The sequence below is a fragment of the Mytilus edulis genome, chromosome 9 (genome assembly GCF_963676685.1).
Source record: "Mytilus edulis chromosome 9, xbMytEdul2.2, whole genome shotgun sequence".
Lineage (NCBI taxonomy): Eukaryota > Metazoa > Mollusca > Bivalvia > Mytilida > Mytilidae > Mytilus > Mytilus edulis.
The window spans coordinates 24,826,616-24,846,220 of record NC_092352.1 but is presented as its reverse complement, the minus strand read 5'-3'; the positions used below and the strand labels follow the sequence as shown (position 1 = coordinate 24,846,220).

At 31.6% G+C, this 19,605-nt stretch overlaps 1 protein-coding gene across 1 annotated transcript; it reads left to right on the top strand.

Moving 5' to 3' along the window:
• Window positions 1–11,719: 11,719 nt before the first annotated feature.
• LOC139487877 (uncharacterized) lies at window positions 11,720–16,985 on the top strand. Its single transcript, XM_071273043.1, has 3 exons — window positions 11,720–11,798; window positions 12,775–15,528; window positions 16,637–16,985. The coding sequence occupies exon 2, from the start codon at window positions 12,782–12,784 to the stop codon at window positions 14,282–14,284; it is 1,503 nt and encodes a 500-aa protein (XP_071129144.1). The 5' UTR covers window positions 11,720–11,798; window positions 12,775–12,781; the 3' UTR covers window positions 14,285–15,528; window positions 16,637–16,985.
• Window positions 16,986–19,605: the final 2,620 nt, after the last annotated feature.

Here is a 19,605-nt window from a genome sequence, read left to right as displayed (position 1 = left end):
AAGCGAACATTGTGAAACTTTTATCCACTTTTTAAAATTTTTTATAAACACATATTAAAATCAAACAAATGCCTTTTTTAGTGTTTTCGATGGTTTAACATGTTTCTTATCTCTTACATTGTTTAACACAGGGCCCCAGGAAACTTTAACTGAATGAACTGGTTGTGTGATTTCAAAACTTATTCGAATTTGAATGAGTAGCGATAATGTGTATTGTAAAAAAAAAGGTGAATAACGTTCAAAAAATTTGAATTCGGATATTGAAAGCATGCATGAAAAAGATACATGGGATATTTTTCCAAAACATACAAAAAGTATATCAACAATAAAATGAGTGAAAACAAATGGATCAATAGGAAAAATAGAAAACGTACCAAACTCTCTGATTATAGTTATCAAAGGTACCAGGATTATAATTTAGTCCGCCAGACTCGCGTTTCGTCTTCATGAGACTCATCAGTGACGCTCGTATCAAAATATTTATAAAGTCAAACAAGTACAAAGTTAAAGAGCATTGAGGATCCAAAATTCCTAAAAGTTGTGCCAAATACGGCTAAGATAATCTATGCCTGAGATAAGAAAATCCTTAGTTTTTCGAAAAATTGAAAGTTTTGTAAACAGGAAATTTATAAAAATGACCACATTACTGATATTCATGTCAACACCGAAGTATTGATCACAACTGGTATGGTGATCCACTTGGGGACGAAACGTCCACCAGAAGTGGCATCAACCCAGTGGTGTAAATAGTTATCAAAGGTTCCAGGATTATAATTTAGTGCGCCAAACACGCGTTTCGTCTACATAAGACTCATTAGTGACGCTCATACCAAAATATTTATTAAGCCAAACAAGTACAAAGTTGAAAAGCATTGAGGATCCAAAATTCCTAAAAGTTGTACCAAATACGGCTAAGGTAATCTATGTCTAGGATAAGAAAATCCTTAGTTTTTCGAACAATTTAAAGTTTTGTAAACAGGAAATTTATAAAAATGACCACATTATTGATATTCATGTCAACACCGAATTATTGACTACTGGGCTGAAATTTAAACTACATATGATTTACTGTAACAATCAATAATTGTGTATAAACTCAGTAACGGTATATGTCTGCAGACATGGAAGTGTAAACATTCAACTAATCGGTATTTTTTCAGATTGTGTAAATTTCCCGATTGTGACATTCCATTTATAATTGGTGTGGATCGCACTGCAGGTAATACAAGCATAGCAGGATATGCTTATCATATCGACGCAACCTATCTTGCTCCTTTTGGAATTAATGCGAATTCTGCAGTTTTTGAATAGACTTTGATATGTCTTTTAATCGGTTTATGTGAAAAGAAAAATCACAAACATACTTAATTCAAAATGGAAAGTCCTTAATCAAATGGCAAAGTAAAATGATAAAACACATCAAACGAATGGGCAACAACTGTCATATTCCTGACTTGGTACAGGCATTTTCAAATGTAGAAAATGGTGAATTGCTTTTATAGCGCTAAACCTCTCACGTGTACGAGAGTCGTACCAATTTCCATTATATTGACAATGATGCATAAACAAAATGTCAGAAACAGGGATACAAAAACAACACGGACTCCACCAAAAACTAGGGATGATATTAGGTGCTATGGCAGGGGAAACAGGTCGTGTTGCTCATGTTGTTACAAAATCGGTAAATAGTCTAATTCAGTAGGTCACATTCGTGAAAAGGGAAGGGGATTGTAGTTACGACATAAGGAACATATCTGATAAAATCTGTATACCGAAAATTTCATAACGTTCAACCAACTCGTGATGGCGTCCGTAATATTTACGAAGTGACGAAAACAACTACAACATTTGGATCTCTTGGTTAAGAAATAAAGGTAACAATTGGGAAGCTGAAATAATCTCTTTTGTCGTAAAGTTTTGTTTTCCAACGACCTTCATAGTCAATTTCTAGATATAAGTCCCTAATCAAATGGCAAAATCTAAATTCAAACACATCAAACGAGTGGATAACAACTGTCATATTACTGACTTGGTACAGGCATTTCCTTAAGTAGAAAATGGTGGATTGAACCTGGTTTTATAGCGATAATAAAATGTAAATAAAGGCAACAGTAGTATACCGCTGTTCAAAACTAATAAATCCAGGGACAAAAACAAAATCGGGGTAACAAACTAAACGTCACATAGGGAAAAATATAAAATAATTTTGCCGTTCAATGTTTTTTCAATAATTTCACATGGGTAATGTTGGTATACAGGGTTAAAAGAATTGTGGACAAATTAAAGGATTTTCTTCAGAAAAAAATATTTGTACACAAGTTTAATAATGACAACTATCCATTTTGTTATTAAAAAAAATATATGCATATTTCATATGACTTTAAAATTACTTGTTTGAATATAATAGGATGGTAAACTAAATTGCCTTTTAAAGAAATAAAATATTATACTTTTTTTTTAATTTGCAATACATCAACAATGTCTCTTTTTATTGATAGAAGAGATTAAATTGTCATTTTGGCCTCTGTTCCAGGTCAGCCAGCCACTTTTAACATAGTTTTGACTTTTAATATTTCCTTGCTTGTTAAGTTCCGCATATTGACAGGTGATTTGAAAAAAAGAAATGACTTGACAAATAAGCTTCCGGTTGTATGATTAATTTTTTTTACTAACAATGCGTGTTTATGCTTTTTTAGTTGTTAGATCATAATTTTAAAATGAGTTTAAATTAACAAATGTGCTAAAAAAAGTTTATTTTTCAATGGATCATATTTTTCGCTACAGAACAAAAATAATAACTTGCTAGTTTCTTTTCACATTAGAAAGGAAAGTATGGATTTCTTAAAAAGAGTAGTAATTTCGAGCAGCATTTGTTTTACCGTTTTCGGCCGGTAATGTAGACGAGGAGAATGGTTCACACGACGGCAGCCTGGCAGGACTTTTACTTATGACTACTTCAATCGCTATCCTTTCTGAGATACTGATGATTGGGTTTTCAACTAACGAGACTATTTCGTCTAAATTCAGCGTTGGACTAGCAGTCTTATCGTTTCTATCTGCTCTAGCGATTGTACTTTGCGTATGTATCAGTTTATACGTGTCATCAAAAGGGAACAGTGTGTTTCGTATTTTACCATGGAACACATGTAATACAATAAGACTAAGGTTTTTGTCGATTTTTTGTTTCAGCTGTATTATTTCGATAACATTGGACATGAATTTTTATATTGATTGTCTAACTAACTCAATGACATTGAAATTTACAGTTGACAATTTAGTGTATGATCTCGTCTGTATAGTATTTTACGTTGTACAAACTGCATTCATAACATATTTTTCGCATTCGCGATTTACCAGACATCTTGGTATTTATTATGGATTACTTATTATATTCCTGACAAATATTTCTGTAATATGTTATGCCTTGGCTTTTACTTTTAAACCCAAGGAAGTTGACATGGTTGACATTTTTAATTTGACGACAAATACCCAACATACTCCGAGTAATACATCTTTCTACAAGTCAAGTATGTACGCGGTATTGATGAAGATTGATCCTTTCTTGCTACCGGCATTTTGTGAATATTCGCTTGTTTCAATAACATTTATTATGAATATGTGGCCAAAATTTGGATTAAAAAATGACGAATTTGTGCTTGATGATATTTCACTTGACGTAAACAGAGAAACGTCAGAGTCGACGAGCAATTTAAGAGGGTCGATAAATGGTAGGTCAGATTCGACAAATAGCAGGCGGAATAATGAGCGCATTCCTTTATTAGACAACCCTGAAAGCACAACAAACTACAGACAACACCGTATTAGAAGATTTATAAGCATATCTTTTCCTATTCTTTTATATCTGCCGTCAGTAATATTATACTGTTTACACATTTCAAAAATACCATCTGTACATTTAAGCTTAACAATATCAATTGCTTTAGGAGATACCATTGAGCTGCTTTTGTACGTGAAATGTTTTTACTCTCTTCAGACGCAATGTCAACCTTTCAACAAAAGGAATGTTCCTCTCTTGATTTGAAAACAAAACAAAACTATACGACAAAAGAGATGATTTCAGCTTTCCAATTGTGAACTTTCCATTTCTAAGTAGCAACATTCGAGCAGCACCTGCATACGGGGTATATATCTCCTAATTGATACGATATTCCCGTGCTTGCATTTCCTATCATGATTTTCTTGATAGAGGTTTGCTGCTCACAAGGAAGCTATTAAACCAAGAGTTCCAAATGGTGAAGTTGAAATCATCCCTTCGTAAATTTTACGGACGCCATCACGAGTTGGTTGACCGTTATGGAATAACCGTTTCACAAATGATATCGGATATGTTCCTTACGTCGTAACTACAATCCCCTTCCCTTTCATGAATATGACCTACCGAATTAGACTATTAACCGGATTTGTAATCACATAAGCAACACGACGGGTGCCACATGTGGAGCAGGATCTGCTTACCCTTCCGGAGAACCTGAGATCACCCCTAGTTTTTGGTGGGGTTCGTGTTGTTTATTCTTTAGTTTTCTATGTTGTGTCGTGTGAACTATTGTTTTTCTGTTTGTCTTTTTTCATTTTTAGCCATGGCGTTGTCATTTTGTTTTAGATTTATGAGTTTGACTGTCCCTTTGGTATCTTTCGTCCCTCTTTTGATTCTGGTGATTACATCCTAATTGCAAGTGCAGTTGCAGCAATATCATATTACACAGTAAAACTTATGTCAAATATTTACAATGTCAATTCTGAAGCTACATATGCTATAGGTTTTTATAAACTTGTTATTGATATTATCGCAGCTTATTTCTAAACAGTTTTCATCTTACAAATGAAAAAATATTCGAAGGCTTTTAATATATCCTCGTGGACGTCTGTTGAATACACTTGTTTATTAATGTCTTTTATGAATGTGTGCTCATGGGCGGCTGACACTCTAATAGTTTCACAATATGTTTACCAAAATGACGCACCATATCATTGGCCAAACTAAAAACAAAATACTGGAATAAATTTGAGAAAGGAAATAGGGAATATGTCTGAGAGACAATTACCCAACAAAAGAGCAGACAACAGCCGAAGGTCACCAACGGATCTTTAACGCAGCGAGAAAATCCCTCATCTGGCTCCTAAATAAAATTGTGTACTAGTTCATTGAAAATGTACGTCACACTAGACTCCAAAACATATAAATGAACCAACATTTAAAAAAAAAAAAAAAAACTAACAAAAAGCCAATGTAGAAAAGAAAACAAACAGCAATATGCACAGTAAAACTCAGTTGAAAGAATTCTGAGTCTGATGTCAGAATAGAAACTAAGCAAAATGACAATGATACATAAATCAACAAACATTTACTGACATGCCAGCTCAAGACCTCAAGTAAATTGATTGAAAGATTATATCTTCATCTATGCAAATCATGTACAATCCCACCCGTTAGGGGTTTAGTATCATTCCATCATAACATATATGAGAAGAACTTAACCCGTATCATGTCAACAACTTGTTTTAGAATAAATGTGTTTATTTCCGATGCAAATACCCTACGAGTGAATCAATATTAATAACAAAATATGCAATTCTTCAATGACCTAACAACAGTATCGTAACTATGTCTTTTCCGAATATTTCTGTTTAAAGGTTTCATTAGCTTTTGAGGTTAATGCCGATATTTTTTGTGCTTTGTAAACAATTTTTCATGTACCATACACTTTTGGATGTAAAATACCTGAACGTATTAGATGTGTGCATGTTGATCTATATTTACAAATGATGTCCTTGTATCAATGATATTAAAATAAAGTAAATGTTTTGACTAGTTTGTGATATCGAAAACCCTGGTGTAATTATTTTTCAGTAATACAGATATTTCTTTCGTTAAAATCAAACACGTTGTTACACTAGCGAATTGAACAAATTGAGATATATAAACACCACAAGATGGTGACAACTGAACTACAGCAACAACAAATGGATAAATAACAATAGGAAATGAAAAATCACCTCTTTTATCATAAATTTTGGTATTAAGCTTACCTCCATTCGACGATACTCAAATGATTTCTATTGTTAACTATTATACTTATCATGTTTATGTCGCTAGTATCGAGGGTACAGCATGATATCGACGAACGATGTTTTATATTTATAGATTATCGTTGATCATCTTAACGAGATTGACTTTCTCGCTTGAGCCGGTACGACAAAAGCGAGAAAGGCAATCGAGTTGAGATGACAAATGATAATCTGTTTATCGCTATTTTACCTATGACGACGTTGTCAATTTCATGTCAATTTCATTTGCAACGCCACGTGCCTCCTTAGTTTCTAGCGATAATTTTCCATCTCAAGCCAGTAGCATGATAGGAAAAATTATCACAAAAAAGATCAAAGGAAAAATGCACAAAGCTACGATAAATTGGTAATATTTGTAGCTTTTAATTGCTAGTGATCAACATTTGAAATTAAAGGATACAAATATAATCAATGAAACATTCAGTTTTAATCTAAAAGTTAAAAGTGGTTGTATGCGAAGACGTCTGTAGCTGAAATCAAGGTCCAATCTGACGTAATAATAAATTAAAAGTCCGAATTGATGTTCAATTATTTGGTTCTCATACCGACATTATCTTGCTAATCTTGTAGCATGTCGTTTCAGTGGAATATTTGTTGTTCCGTGTGTCTACAATACATAGTATTTACGTTCTACTAGTTATCAATTCTAATATATCTGAAGTTTGTCTCACACAGTTTCTTACGAATTCATAGTAAGATATTCCACTAAAACTAACTGTTGCATCGTTGTAAATTTGGGATTTTTTTGTACATGTGATGTGTGTGACTTTTAATATGTGTAGCCAAACTAAGCGAAGATCAACTATTGGCAGTACTTTTTTATGAAATCATTTCTTTCATTTCCGTATATTTAAAAGCTAAGTTAAAAGTAATTATAATATCTATTCTAATCAAATGTAGCAAGTTTGCTTCGTTTTACTTTAAATGTTCATTAAGGTAATTAGGATGAACGATCATGAATAAAGCACCGAAGTGATCATATTTTATTATATCATTACATTTTGGTTCAACATTTTAGTTAGTGACAAATGTATATTAAGAGCTTGTGTTTTATTGTTCAAAATGTATGAACTGGGCAAAATATGTAAAAAGATTGATATATACTAGTCTTGGTATGATAAATTTGTGGGATAATCAGAGGTTGTTGAATGTAGACAGCTGATATTAACCTTTGAAAAGACAGTGTTTGTTTGATCAGGCTAACAAAGAGCTCCATTTCTATTAGATTCTTCAGCAAAGTGTAGATCGAATAAGTATACGGTAACTTATGTAGTTTTGCCATTTTATTTACAGAAATGCATTCCTATACATTTTCGTAAATATATAACACTGATTCGTTTGTCTTCACATAACCTTTTTATTGAAACTGGACGTTATTTTAGTACTTATAGAAATGAAAGAAATTGTATTATTTTGTGATTTAGGAGTAATAGAGAATGAATTTCATTTCATCCTACAATGAAGCAGCTATATTGATTTGCGAAAACAATATATAAAAAAATATAACTGGTCTAGCCATCAACTTTTAAATTAATAAAATCATTGTGTGGTGACAACAAAAAAAGCTTTGTAACTTTTTAAAATTAAGAATTAGTTATTTGTTATAAAAGATATTTTGTAATGATTATACATATTGCTAATATTTTAGTATACCATATGTATATGTTACTAAACATTTCAGTAAATACCTGTAATTACTAGTCAATTTAGTAATTACATGTATTTACTAGTTGTTTCAGTGATTTCTGGTATTAACTGATTTTTTTGTTCATTTTTACAGCTATTTACTAACTTGATATTTTTGTTTAAAAATTAAAGACATAATTCAAGATATCAAATAAGAAAGTAAAGGAGTATGGATTTTTAGAGCATTCGTAAGGATTAAGGATAATAAGGCACATTAAAAGTGCATACTCTTTAGTGTTTGTGAATTGAAACTGGACAATTGTTGTTTTATAAGTTTTGAAAACCCCTAAAAATCATTTTCAGCATGCAAGACAATGATATCAATCCAAAATTGAAAAATGCATTTTTGAGAATTTTATAAGCAACTTAGCCAGCTCTTTTTTTTTTTTAGATAGACAGTAGATTATGCTGAATTTGGTTAAATTATCTTGATAAATCTCAAAATCTCATAACTTTTTAAAATTAAAATCTCCATCACGCATACTTTGCATATCAACTTGGCCAATGGCATAACTTAAATTCCTTTTACAAAGTAGTTTTAACTACGACTTCTTTTGTCAGACATTTGTGATGAAACTGACATTCTTCACAAACAAATTTATACAAATTGATGGCGTTTTCATATTTCCGTGTTTCTGTGTTTCTCTTTTTTATAAGTTTTTCAAGACCTTTAAACTGAAGCTTACATACCTGCAACAAAATTTTATCATCGTTTCTACTTGTATAAGAATGATTTTTTTGTGGATTAAATAAGTCAACGAAATGGTCTATCTCTTTTCTTTTACTTTCAATGTTAACATTCTTTTTCTTTTCGTCGAGCATGCGACTTTTGTCGCAAAAGTGAGACATAGCGAACTAAACTTTATTCCGTCGTCAGCCACGTCCACAAATATTCAATCGGTCGTTTAAGCTGGGGTCACACATTCACGATTTTTACTGCCGTCCTTAAGGTAGCACAATACAAAGATTTTTCATCCCCAATCAGACATCTTTAAACTGATGTTATTCCACTCATCCTTCTTTAAATTTTATAAATGAGGTACCAAAAGAAAGAAGAATGATTAATCTTTCAAATTGTGATAATTTCATTATGACATAATTATTATATAATTAATTGTTATGTAATTAGTTGCTATATTGTGATGTCCATACTTGAATGAATTTAGCTTCTTTGTTATTCATAGCATCCCAAAATATTTTATAGATTCTTGCACGACACAGTTTGACCTCCCAAACTGTGTCTCAGATTTTTCCTATTGTATTTCATTCTCTCATAAATCTTCAATGAAGTTTGCAACATCAATTCATAAGAGATCACTAAATTCAATTGGGTATAAAATTTGTTCTATTGATGTTTTTTGGAAATTTGAGACACAGTTTTGGAGGTCAAGCTGTGTTGTACAAGAATCTATAAAATATTTTGGAATGCTATGAAAAATAAAGACGCTAAATTCATTCAAGTGTAGATATCACAATATAGCAACTAATTACATATCAATTGATTATGTAATAATTATGTCATAATGAAATTATCACAATTTGAAAGATTAATCTTTCTTCTTTCTTTTGGTACCTCATTTATAAAATATAAAGAAGGATGAAATGAATTACATCAGTTTAAAGTTATCGGATTGGGAGTGACAAAATCTTTGTATTGTGCTTCCTTAACAGGACCATTCCCGATTAAAATTTATTAAACGTCTGATCAAAATCCTATGAATCGTGGAAGGAAATTCAAACTTTAATTAAAATTTGTAAAAAAAAATAATTTAATCACGACAACAATATCAGATATTGTTCAGGAATTGTCGATATTCAACCGTTCCAAGCGAATTTATCCCGATAATCCCGTTCTAAATCCGCTTCTAATCCGATTTGTATCTTTCGTCAGGTAAAATTCGACCGAGTCTGTCACGACTGCGTCCCGATTCTACCGAATGTAATCCGACAGAGATCAGATAGTGACAAGACAGTGAAGCTACTCTGACGGAAGTTATCCGTTCGAAAACTTTTGGCATACTCGGGATGATCAGGTACTGTCGGAACGTAATCCTATCACGGTCTGCTATATCGCATTGCAAACGGCTTTGTCTGGTCTCAGTCGTATTGGGACTCTGACGTGGGTATCATTGACGAATTTAGAATTAATAACGGGACTGTTTCGGAACGGTTTCGGCAAAAACGGTTCGCAATCGACAAAATCTGGGTGCAATTTGGACTTAATCGGCAGAAAAACAGCGTTGAAAAATTTCTCCAGATCATTCCCGTTCCTCAGGACACCGTCCCGAATACACAGAACATTGTTAGGAATTCGATCCGATACAGCAGAATCTGTCACGATATAGGCACGATTGTAGTCCGACTAGACAAAATCGGCTGAGTTTCCCCGAATGTTACGGGACGCATCTAACTGTCGGGGTGCCTTGCCGAACTATTCGGACCCTTCCCGACCAGTAGGAATCTGTTACGAACTAAAACGCATGCGTTCAGACAATAAGAGGACATTCCAGATAATTGAGGATACTAATCCGACTTTTTCACTTTTCGTGTCCTATCGCTGTCTGATCTCAAACGAGAGCAATAATCGGCAATGTGTGAACCCCGCATTAAGTTTTTTTAAATTTTGAAAACTTTCATAAATTATCCTGGATTCAACCAAACTTGAACAGAAGCTTGTTTATGATCAAAAAATAAATTTCAAGAAGTAATTTGGAAAGAAGCTTCTTCCAGAACTAGTCAAAAGATAATATCTAGAAAAAAAAACATGAATAATATTTTTGTTTGGCCTGCAAGTCACAGCAAAAGTAGGCGAGACACTGGATTCTGCGAAACCCTTTCAATTATGATAGCTGAATACATCGGTAACCCTTCTCCAGCTAGGGGTTTAATTGAAGGTCAAATGAATACCGTTATGTATTCAATGAGGTTCAATTATTAACGTGCAAGACTAGTGCAAAACTCATCAACCATGTTTCTCAGCTTTTTCAAAAAAATAAAAACAGATAGGCTGCTTAATTTAACTATATAATTATCATCTTGATTAATGATTTAAAAACAGCCTAAATCATATATTTTTTAAATCTCGTAGCTAAAGCACCTACAGCAAAAAGGTACATTTTAGGCTCATCACTGTTTTACTCACTGATTTTCTAGTTAGTATTACCATACCTTTTGATCAGTTGACCATATTACAACATTGTTTTAACAGTTAGTAAATAGGTGTAAAAATTCATTTTAGAATTACTTGTATTTACTAAGTGCATCAGGAATTACATGTAATTCCTAAATTTTAGTAATAACATTTAATGCCTTATTTCACCTATTTACTGTAACATATACACTGTACATGTATTTAATGACTGATGAGCCGTAAAGTTAATAGAGAATTTGAATTTATTGTAACTTACACGAACTTAAATTTCCGAAAATGTTCTTCAACTTAGTATTTGATTTGGTCTGTTGATTATTTTGATTCGAACGCCACTGATGAGACGAAACGCGCGTCTGTATATTTTGTGTTAGAGTTTTTACACCCTAGCTATTTAGTTAAACTTTAACACACAATTTTCAATATAATTTATATGTTAATAAAAAGAAAAATCTTTTTGATGAAATATATACACATATCACACCAATTACCCTGGTTTTCCACAAAGGTAATATACTGTCACCACAATCTTTTAAAAATAATTATATATTTATCTTAAGAATGTATCGAAAAAGGTAAATCATCAGTTTTACGAATTCGTCTGATTGTTATCAATACATTACTTCGAAATAGTGTATAAAACCCCAAACGTAAGTACACCAAGTAATTATTAAAGTGAATAGTGAGTTGATTCATATAATTGAAGCAAACGAAGTCTGCAAAAAATGCTGTACTGGAAATTTCATAACAATTTACTATATTTGACTTTAAACTCGTGTTCAAAAGGTCATGGTAAATTTTTATAATCAAATGAATATCAATTGGAAGGAAGTATTTCAAATAAACCCATATTTTTAACTATAATATACGCAATAAGGTAAGAAAGTTTAACGCATATATATATTAAACTGTCAAGTGCTTACTTTTCATATAAGACCAATTGTTTCATCATATTTATGAAAACGACTTTCAAGTTTGCATATGATAGGAGATCCAGATTCATTTAAAATTTCATAGAACATGACACATTTTATTAAACATCTATTTCTCCAAAAAACGAAAAGTATTTTAAAAAATATGATGTATACAACTGCTTATGACAAACACACAAACTTTGTTTTAAATTAGTTATTATCGTTCACCAAAGGTATCATCTGCTCAGTAGTCATAATAGATTACTTATGTACCGACATGATTTATATCAAACATTTCTAAAACTTCACGTTTATAAATTTTGAAATTATTCTATTTTTCAACTCCCTCAAGCAAAGTTGAGCATAGATGGATTTGGCTATTTTGTTAGTACGTTTAGTCATATTGCTCTTCAACTGTTTCCGTCCTTATGTATACATCACCGGCTTTCAAATATTTGGTTTTGAGCGTTCCTAGTGAATTTAAACCTTGAAAAACGCGTCTGACTCATGAAATGAATAACTATTTATTGTACTGATATGATTATAACATAACGTTTTTCTTTGCTGCTTATTGTTTAATATAACCGAGAGAAAATCAAGATACGCAAATGATTAATTACCTTACTGTAGGTAAGTGCTGTAGTCTTGTGTCATATTTTAATACTTTTCGTTATTTGGAGAATTTGATGTCGAGAATTTAATGTCATGCATATTTAGGAAGAGAATCGGGTAACAATGAATTCAAAAATGAGTCTCTTTACTATATAGTTCTCGGTTTACCTGATTTTCCATTGTTTAGGGTGAATGTATATTCAACAATTGATAGCTTGGTGTTTGCTAACTTGTTATTTTAAAAAATAAAACATCTCTGGGAAGCATATTCAATTAATAAAAATTCAGCGGTTAGCCATACTTCAAGTCATTTTATTTTATTTGCAGCAAAATAATGACGACTCTACTGTGTGATATTTTGCGTGCTACTTTCATCGTTCCTTTTTCTGCTGGTCTCATTAAGGAGCGAAGAAATGGAGGATTTTCAGTACATGATGGTAGTATTGCCGGAGTAGTTCTTTTGACCACAGCCATGATTATTATCTTTGAAATCATAGTTGTATTACCAGTAAAACAGTCTCGATTGCTGATGGTAGGGCTTGCAGGTCTGGCGTTAATCTGTCTTGCATTGTGTAGTATTGTCGTTCGATGCCGTTCTAACTGGCTGGAAGAAAAGACTGTGAAACCGAGCGATCAATTGAAACTAAAATTTCTATGGCTATTTTGTATCGGGAATATCACTTATCAAGCACTACAACTAGCAATGCATCTCGTTTGTAAGATTTATAACCTACAAGTCATATTATTTTGGACATTCACTTGGACATTTCAGATATGTCAAACTGCGTTCATTCACTATTTTTCTAGATTTAGATTTGCAAATGCTCTGTGTTTGTATTACGGTTTATTGGTTCTCTGTGTGACAAATATTTCAATGTGGACACAGCAAACGTTCTATACGAACAGAATAAGACACGAGATAAATATTACCAATATCATTAATAACACAGCCTCGAACTGTTTTTACGCTGATGGACTTGCAACAGCACTTGTATACTTGAATCCATACTTACAACCTGTACTTCTAGAATATTCTCTTTTAAGTTTGATATTTCTTTCCGAAATGTGGCCAAAAAAGAAGGTCGAATTTGAAACACAAAACAATTTTCTTTCAAGAGAAATAGACGATGAAAACCAGACATTACTAGTACAAAATGATGTTCTGGATAGTGAACAACATCCACTACTGCCGCGCTGTAATGTCTGGCATAAAAATTCAGTATGCGTCCTGGTGATAGGGTTTCTTTATAATTTCTTATTCATGATCATTCAATGTATATACATATATAATAGACCAAGTAAAACAATGACAGATTACAGGACGGTTTCCTACATTGTCTTCTTTTGTGCTAATTTAGTACGAACGCCGCTTATAATCAAGTGCTTCTATGCATTGCACGGACAATTAAGACCAAAACAGGAAACTAATAGTGGAATGAGTTTAGACCAGTTTGTTATAATAATAAGTTCGTTTGCGACTTGTGGATACTATATTTCAGATTGTTTCAGTGAGTCACCATCAAATACCGATTCAGGAGATATTCTGTTTAAAGTTAATGCATTCTTTCGTGTTGTTGCTACGCTTTTTCAAACATTATTCATTTTGCAAATGAAACACTACAAAAAAATAGGAGACCAAAAGCCTTTTTGTTCTATACAAAATACTTTTTTGTTTGTATCATTGGTAAATCTTGGAATATGGATGTCATACACTTTTGTTAATCCCAGATATCGTCTGACACAATCAAGTTTTTTACTAGAAAGTTTTTGGTTTCCGTTTGTTTTATTCTATCACTTCGAATGTTTTGTCGCATTTTACAAATTTTTTCGAGCATGATTTTTATTGTGTTTTCAACAAAGGACAAAACCAAATACCTGTATTGTTATCGATTTGTTTGGGAATCCGTGTACTCAAAATTGGAATTTTTTACCTCCAAATAAATCTGTTATATAATAATAATGTGTGACTGTATATCCTACTTTGGTTCTAATGCAAAGTATTAACCCTAAGTATCATTTGTTAACCATTTTCTACACTGATTTATTTTCATTTTAGCTTCTATGACCTTTACCCTGGATGCATTGACCTTACATTCGATATGTATTCGATCCTCATTGTATTTATATATTCCTCGTCATATGTAGTAATCACATTGCTTGCTTTTCTCATCTATGAATGATCATTTTAGTGACCGATCTTTTGTTAAAAAGCTGGGGAATCAAACAGAAATATCAAATAAGCATTTAACTTTTCCCTTTGTTAAGTCCAGTAAAATTGCCATTTGACGCAGAACAAATTTCAACAGAAAAAACAAAGACGTTTGAATATTCACCTTCCATCACTATACAAAGAAACCTCGCCACCAAAAAATACTGTTTTTTAAATGTATTTCATTCTATATTTTTTTTACGAAAGTTACTATCAATATATTTTAAACAGAATACTCATTTGTTTTGATGAGACAGGCAAAGAGTCATTATACAAATTTACCTTGTGTCAATGAATTGTTTCGTCAATGAAAAGATGGACTGTTTCATGTTTCCTAAATTCTAAATAGGACAAGTATTAGCTTTCAAAAATGTTTGTCTGATTTGAGTATCTAATAGATGTGAACAGAAGTATGTTCTGAGATGCGAGACGAGTATTTGTATAGATTAAGGACTTCATTTAAGGCATATTAATAAAGTGTTCATTATTAGGAAAGTTATAAATACGATGTGTTATCATTGTTAATATACTGTTTCAACAGATGCATGTGAATGTATTAGATTTTCTGGGATGAAGACGTCATTTAAGCTCATTATTTGTTATTCTTATAAAATGGGAAATTTAGTGACTAAACGGAATAACTTTCATGTAAATAGTTAAAATAGAAATAATTTGAAATAAAAATAAAACTTCCACTCAATTTTATTATTTTCCTTTTTATGTATTAAACGACGAGTACATTACGCTTTAGATGCATGGGGTAAAAATATTGCTATGAGAATAAATTTCTGGAGTACCAACTTCAATTTTATTTTCACTATCTGTTTACCTCTCTGGAACAGGCCTATTTTTCGTATATGTATACAGCCCAAGTAAAATGTATAGAAATGCATAGTGGCTTTCTGGAATCGATAAAATACATTACTTTAAGTTCATGATACAAAAAGTGTGGGAATATATAGTAATTCCTCATATATTTAGAAATATAAATATGCCTTTTGGAAAAGTTTAAATTTTGATCTTCTCCGTTCCAAATGCTTTTGAAAATTTGTCTTGTTGCCTCGATAGTTCACACTATTAAATCATACAACTACGATAAATATTTGATTTTCTGTCGTGTTTAACCTTAAATTGCTATTTAAACAAAACAGATGGAATAATTGTGAGAATATATGCTTATTATTATATTCATAAATATTTGAAATATCGTATATGGAATAGTTTAATTTTCTAGTATGTCCCTTCCAAATTGATTTGAAAATAAGCTATTTTCAGAAAATCTGGTATTATTTTTCAAGAAAGCGACCACATTGACAGCGTGGGGCGACATGGTAAAAATATAATTTGTAAGATTTTTACAATGAAAATGAAATAACTGTTGGATGCTCGCGTTTTCAGTCATTGTCTTACCTTTAAGCAGCATATAATCGAACATGGGTTCCTTTTGATTAAACTTAAACATGCTGTTGTTATTTTTAGAACATTTTGAAAAATGGCGACTATATAATTTTCAAACGTAGAGGATGTTCGACACTTATTTTGTCCATGCACATAAATCAATTTAATTTCACTGTTTATATTGCAATTAAATATGACACGTTATTGTCACTATGATAATAGCCTTGCACATAGCCAAATTAAGGAGATATTAATTATTTCATAACATCAACGTGATCAAAGAAAACAAACATGGCACCTAATCACGATGTAAGTTTTGACAATACCTATGTAGATTTAAGTTTTGACAATATCTATGCAGGTTAGTGTTGTCCCATTCTCAATGAAATTCATTGTGATATTATTTCATATTTATAAAAGAAGACCTCGAATGGTTATAAGCCGAGGCGAAATAATTATATATTTTTCAATTTTCTTTAAATCATTCATCAGGTAACCAGTAAATTTTACATAATCCTAATTGAACCAGTAACATGCAGAGTTATCGAACGTTATTATGACTGTAATAGTTGCATATGTCAGAAAAGTCTTGAAAAAATTTACAAAGGAATCGATTGATATGCAGCAAAGATTGGCACTTTTGAAATGTACAATTATTATTTAGAAATAACTTTTAACCTGTATCGTCAACGGTCTTGTTTTATTATTGACTTTCTCTACTCTGTCATAAGAAAAGTGAATTTGCTCTGGATAGTTTACTTTTTCTAATCTATTAGACTTTGTCGGAGTAACTATATTCCTATTTTAAATGTTAACAACATTCACCTCTATGCACAATTAGTTGAAGGAGATTTATAAAACAACTAGCCATCTTGTATTATTTCTATTTTGTATTTAATCAAATCAAGTAAATACATAACTATTACACGTGTTTGATTTGATTTTTGTTTTAATCGGTTAACAGTATCTTTATCTTACCTCTCCTTTCGAGTAATTGTCCTCAAAATCAAAACATAAAAACAAACAAAACAAAACAAATATCATCAAAAAACCTTTTTAATTGTAAGGATACCTGTGTTATAATGTACACAAAAGGTGTAGTTTAGTTGATCAATATTCCAATTACTTATGCTGTAAATATATAAAACTGGTCGTCTTTATCTTAGATTGTTTACTATAACCGAATGTTTCACATGACAGGGGATACAAACATAGCAGGATAAGCTTACCCTGTCGTAGCAACCTGTTTCGCTACTTTAAGGAACTATGCGATTCCCACAATTTTGGTCTGTACTTTTATCCAGTTTTATCAAATTTAGACATCGGATTAACTACTTTTGCCTATATTTAAGAATTGTTAACCTTGTTTATAGCAATAAACAGATTTAAATATATAGCATGCGTTTTAAATTACTATTGAAGTAACGGTTAAACCATATCTATCTAAAGCATTTTTTGAAATTTCTAACTTGGGACAGTCATTTTTAGGAATAGATTACCTAATCAGTATTTGGCAAAACGTTTAGGAATTCTGGTCCTTGGTGCTCTTTAATTTGTACTTTATTTGGCCTATTTATGTTTTTGTTATTCGAGCGTCACTGGTGGGTCTTTTGTAGACGAAGCGCGAGTCTGGCGTGATTATATAATTTGGTCCTGGAATCTGTGATGAGTTTATTTAACCATACAGTAGGGTTAAAGTATTTTTTAGGTTCAGATCAGAATCTTCACTCCTTTTCAGGGAGTTCGCTTCTCAGTTTAAAATAAATAAGCTTTTCAAAATACTTGTATATATTGATAGGGGATTAATAAAGGAATCATAAGAGCAAAAAAAATATATATATAGGCCAATGTGCTTGTTTTCGAGATATTAGCCATTGCAATTTTGGCGAAAAATGTTCTCTTTTGACTTTTATCATTCAATGCTTTGTCATTGAAAAGTTTAAGTTCTCAAAAAATTAAAATATAATTAAAATTTTATACGACTTTCACAGATGGCTTATCATTATACATATAAAATATTTATAAAAAGACAAAAAAATTGTTTAAGGCATTCAAATGGGCAAAACCACAGGATTCCAAACATCTGACAAAAATTCCAAAACAAGACAAGCAACCAGTGAACTAACAAAGGTTCAAACAATGTATAAAACTTAAGCTATAATCAAAGCGGAACAAACACCTTACTTTCAAACATGTTTTTTTTTATTCGAGCGGCATTAACGAATCTTTTGTAGACAAAACGCGCGTCTTAAGTACTTATTTTTATCCAGGTATCTATGATGAGTTTATTTATGGCATGCAAAAATAATCACATGTACAAACAAAATAGTAATAATAAAATATATATGTGTGACAGTCGTGTGACAGACAATGTGTGGATCTGTTGTGCTGTTTTTATGTGCTGTCCTATGTTGTTTTACGTATTAGTTTTTATTCTGTGGTTAGTCAGCACTTTGGTGTTGACATAAATATGAATTATATGGTCATTTCTATAAAATTACTGTTTGCAAAAGTAAGAATTTTAAAATACTTAAGAATTTCTAATCCCAGGCATAAATAACCTTAACCGTATTAGACACAACTATTTTGAAATTTTGGATCATCAATGCTCTTTAAATTTGTACTTTCTTACTATTTTGAACTGAGCCTCACTGATGAGTCTTATGCTGACCAAACGCGCGTCTGGTGTATTAAATTGTAAGACTGGTACATTTGATAAGCAATAGCGTGTCGAAATGTACTATTGTTTTGTTTATTTGTGTTTTTCTCTGTACTGAATTTATTTTTACTGTAGTCCTATCATGTAATGTTTTCATTATATTTAATATTGTCGAGGTTTGGCTAGCCACAAAACCAGATTGAACCCACCACTTTGCCTTAAAATGACCTGTACCAAGTCAGGAAAATCTCAGTTGTTATCTTATATTTCTTTTCTGAGTGTGTTACATTGTCGTTTGTTTTGTTGCACTTCAGTGTTTCTGTTGTTTCGTTGTCTTCCTCTTATAGTTGATATGTTTTCCTCGGTCTTAGTTTGTAACTCATATTTGTTTTCTCGCAATCGGTTTATGACTTTCGAACAGCGGAATACTACTGTTGCCTTTATTTGGCAGTTTTTGCTGTTTTGTACAAAATATAAGAAGTTGAAACTTAAGTGAGAATACGTAAGACAAAATTTAAAAATATAAATACTTATATCCAGCAGTCGTGTGTCTTTTAAATATCTGAAGGATGTTTTTTGGTAGATGAATGAATATAGCTTTTGATTTTCGATAAAATAAAAAACAAGAACCTAACATCATCTTGCATTGCATGTTCGTTGAATTGTACCCAAGTTGGATAAACAACTAGAATTAAACAACCGAAGTAAGTAGTTATAATGACACAACACCTTTGCAGCAATTTGAAAATTTAATAAAAAAATATACTACAGCAGAAAAGTTCGATTAAGGAAACTGATAAACACGATGATGAGTCATAGTCAAATTAGTTTTCTCCGGGGTTTAAGTGATGTCGCGACAATCTATTAATATAAGGAATATATATAAATATAT

Bases quoted from the DNA above. Each gene is read 5' to 3' on its own strand.
- LOC139487877 (XM_071273043.1), top strand. From the start codon at position 12,782: ATGACGACTCTACTGTGTGATATTTTGCGTGCTACTTTCATCGTTCCT.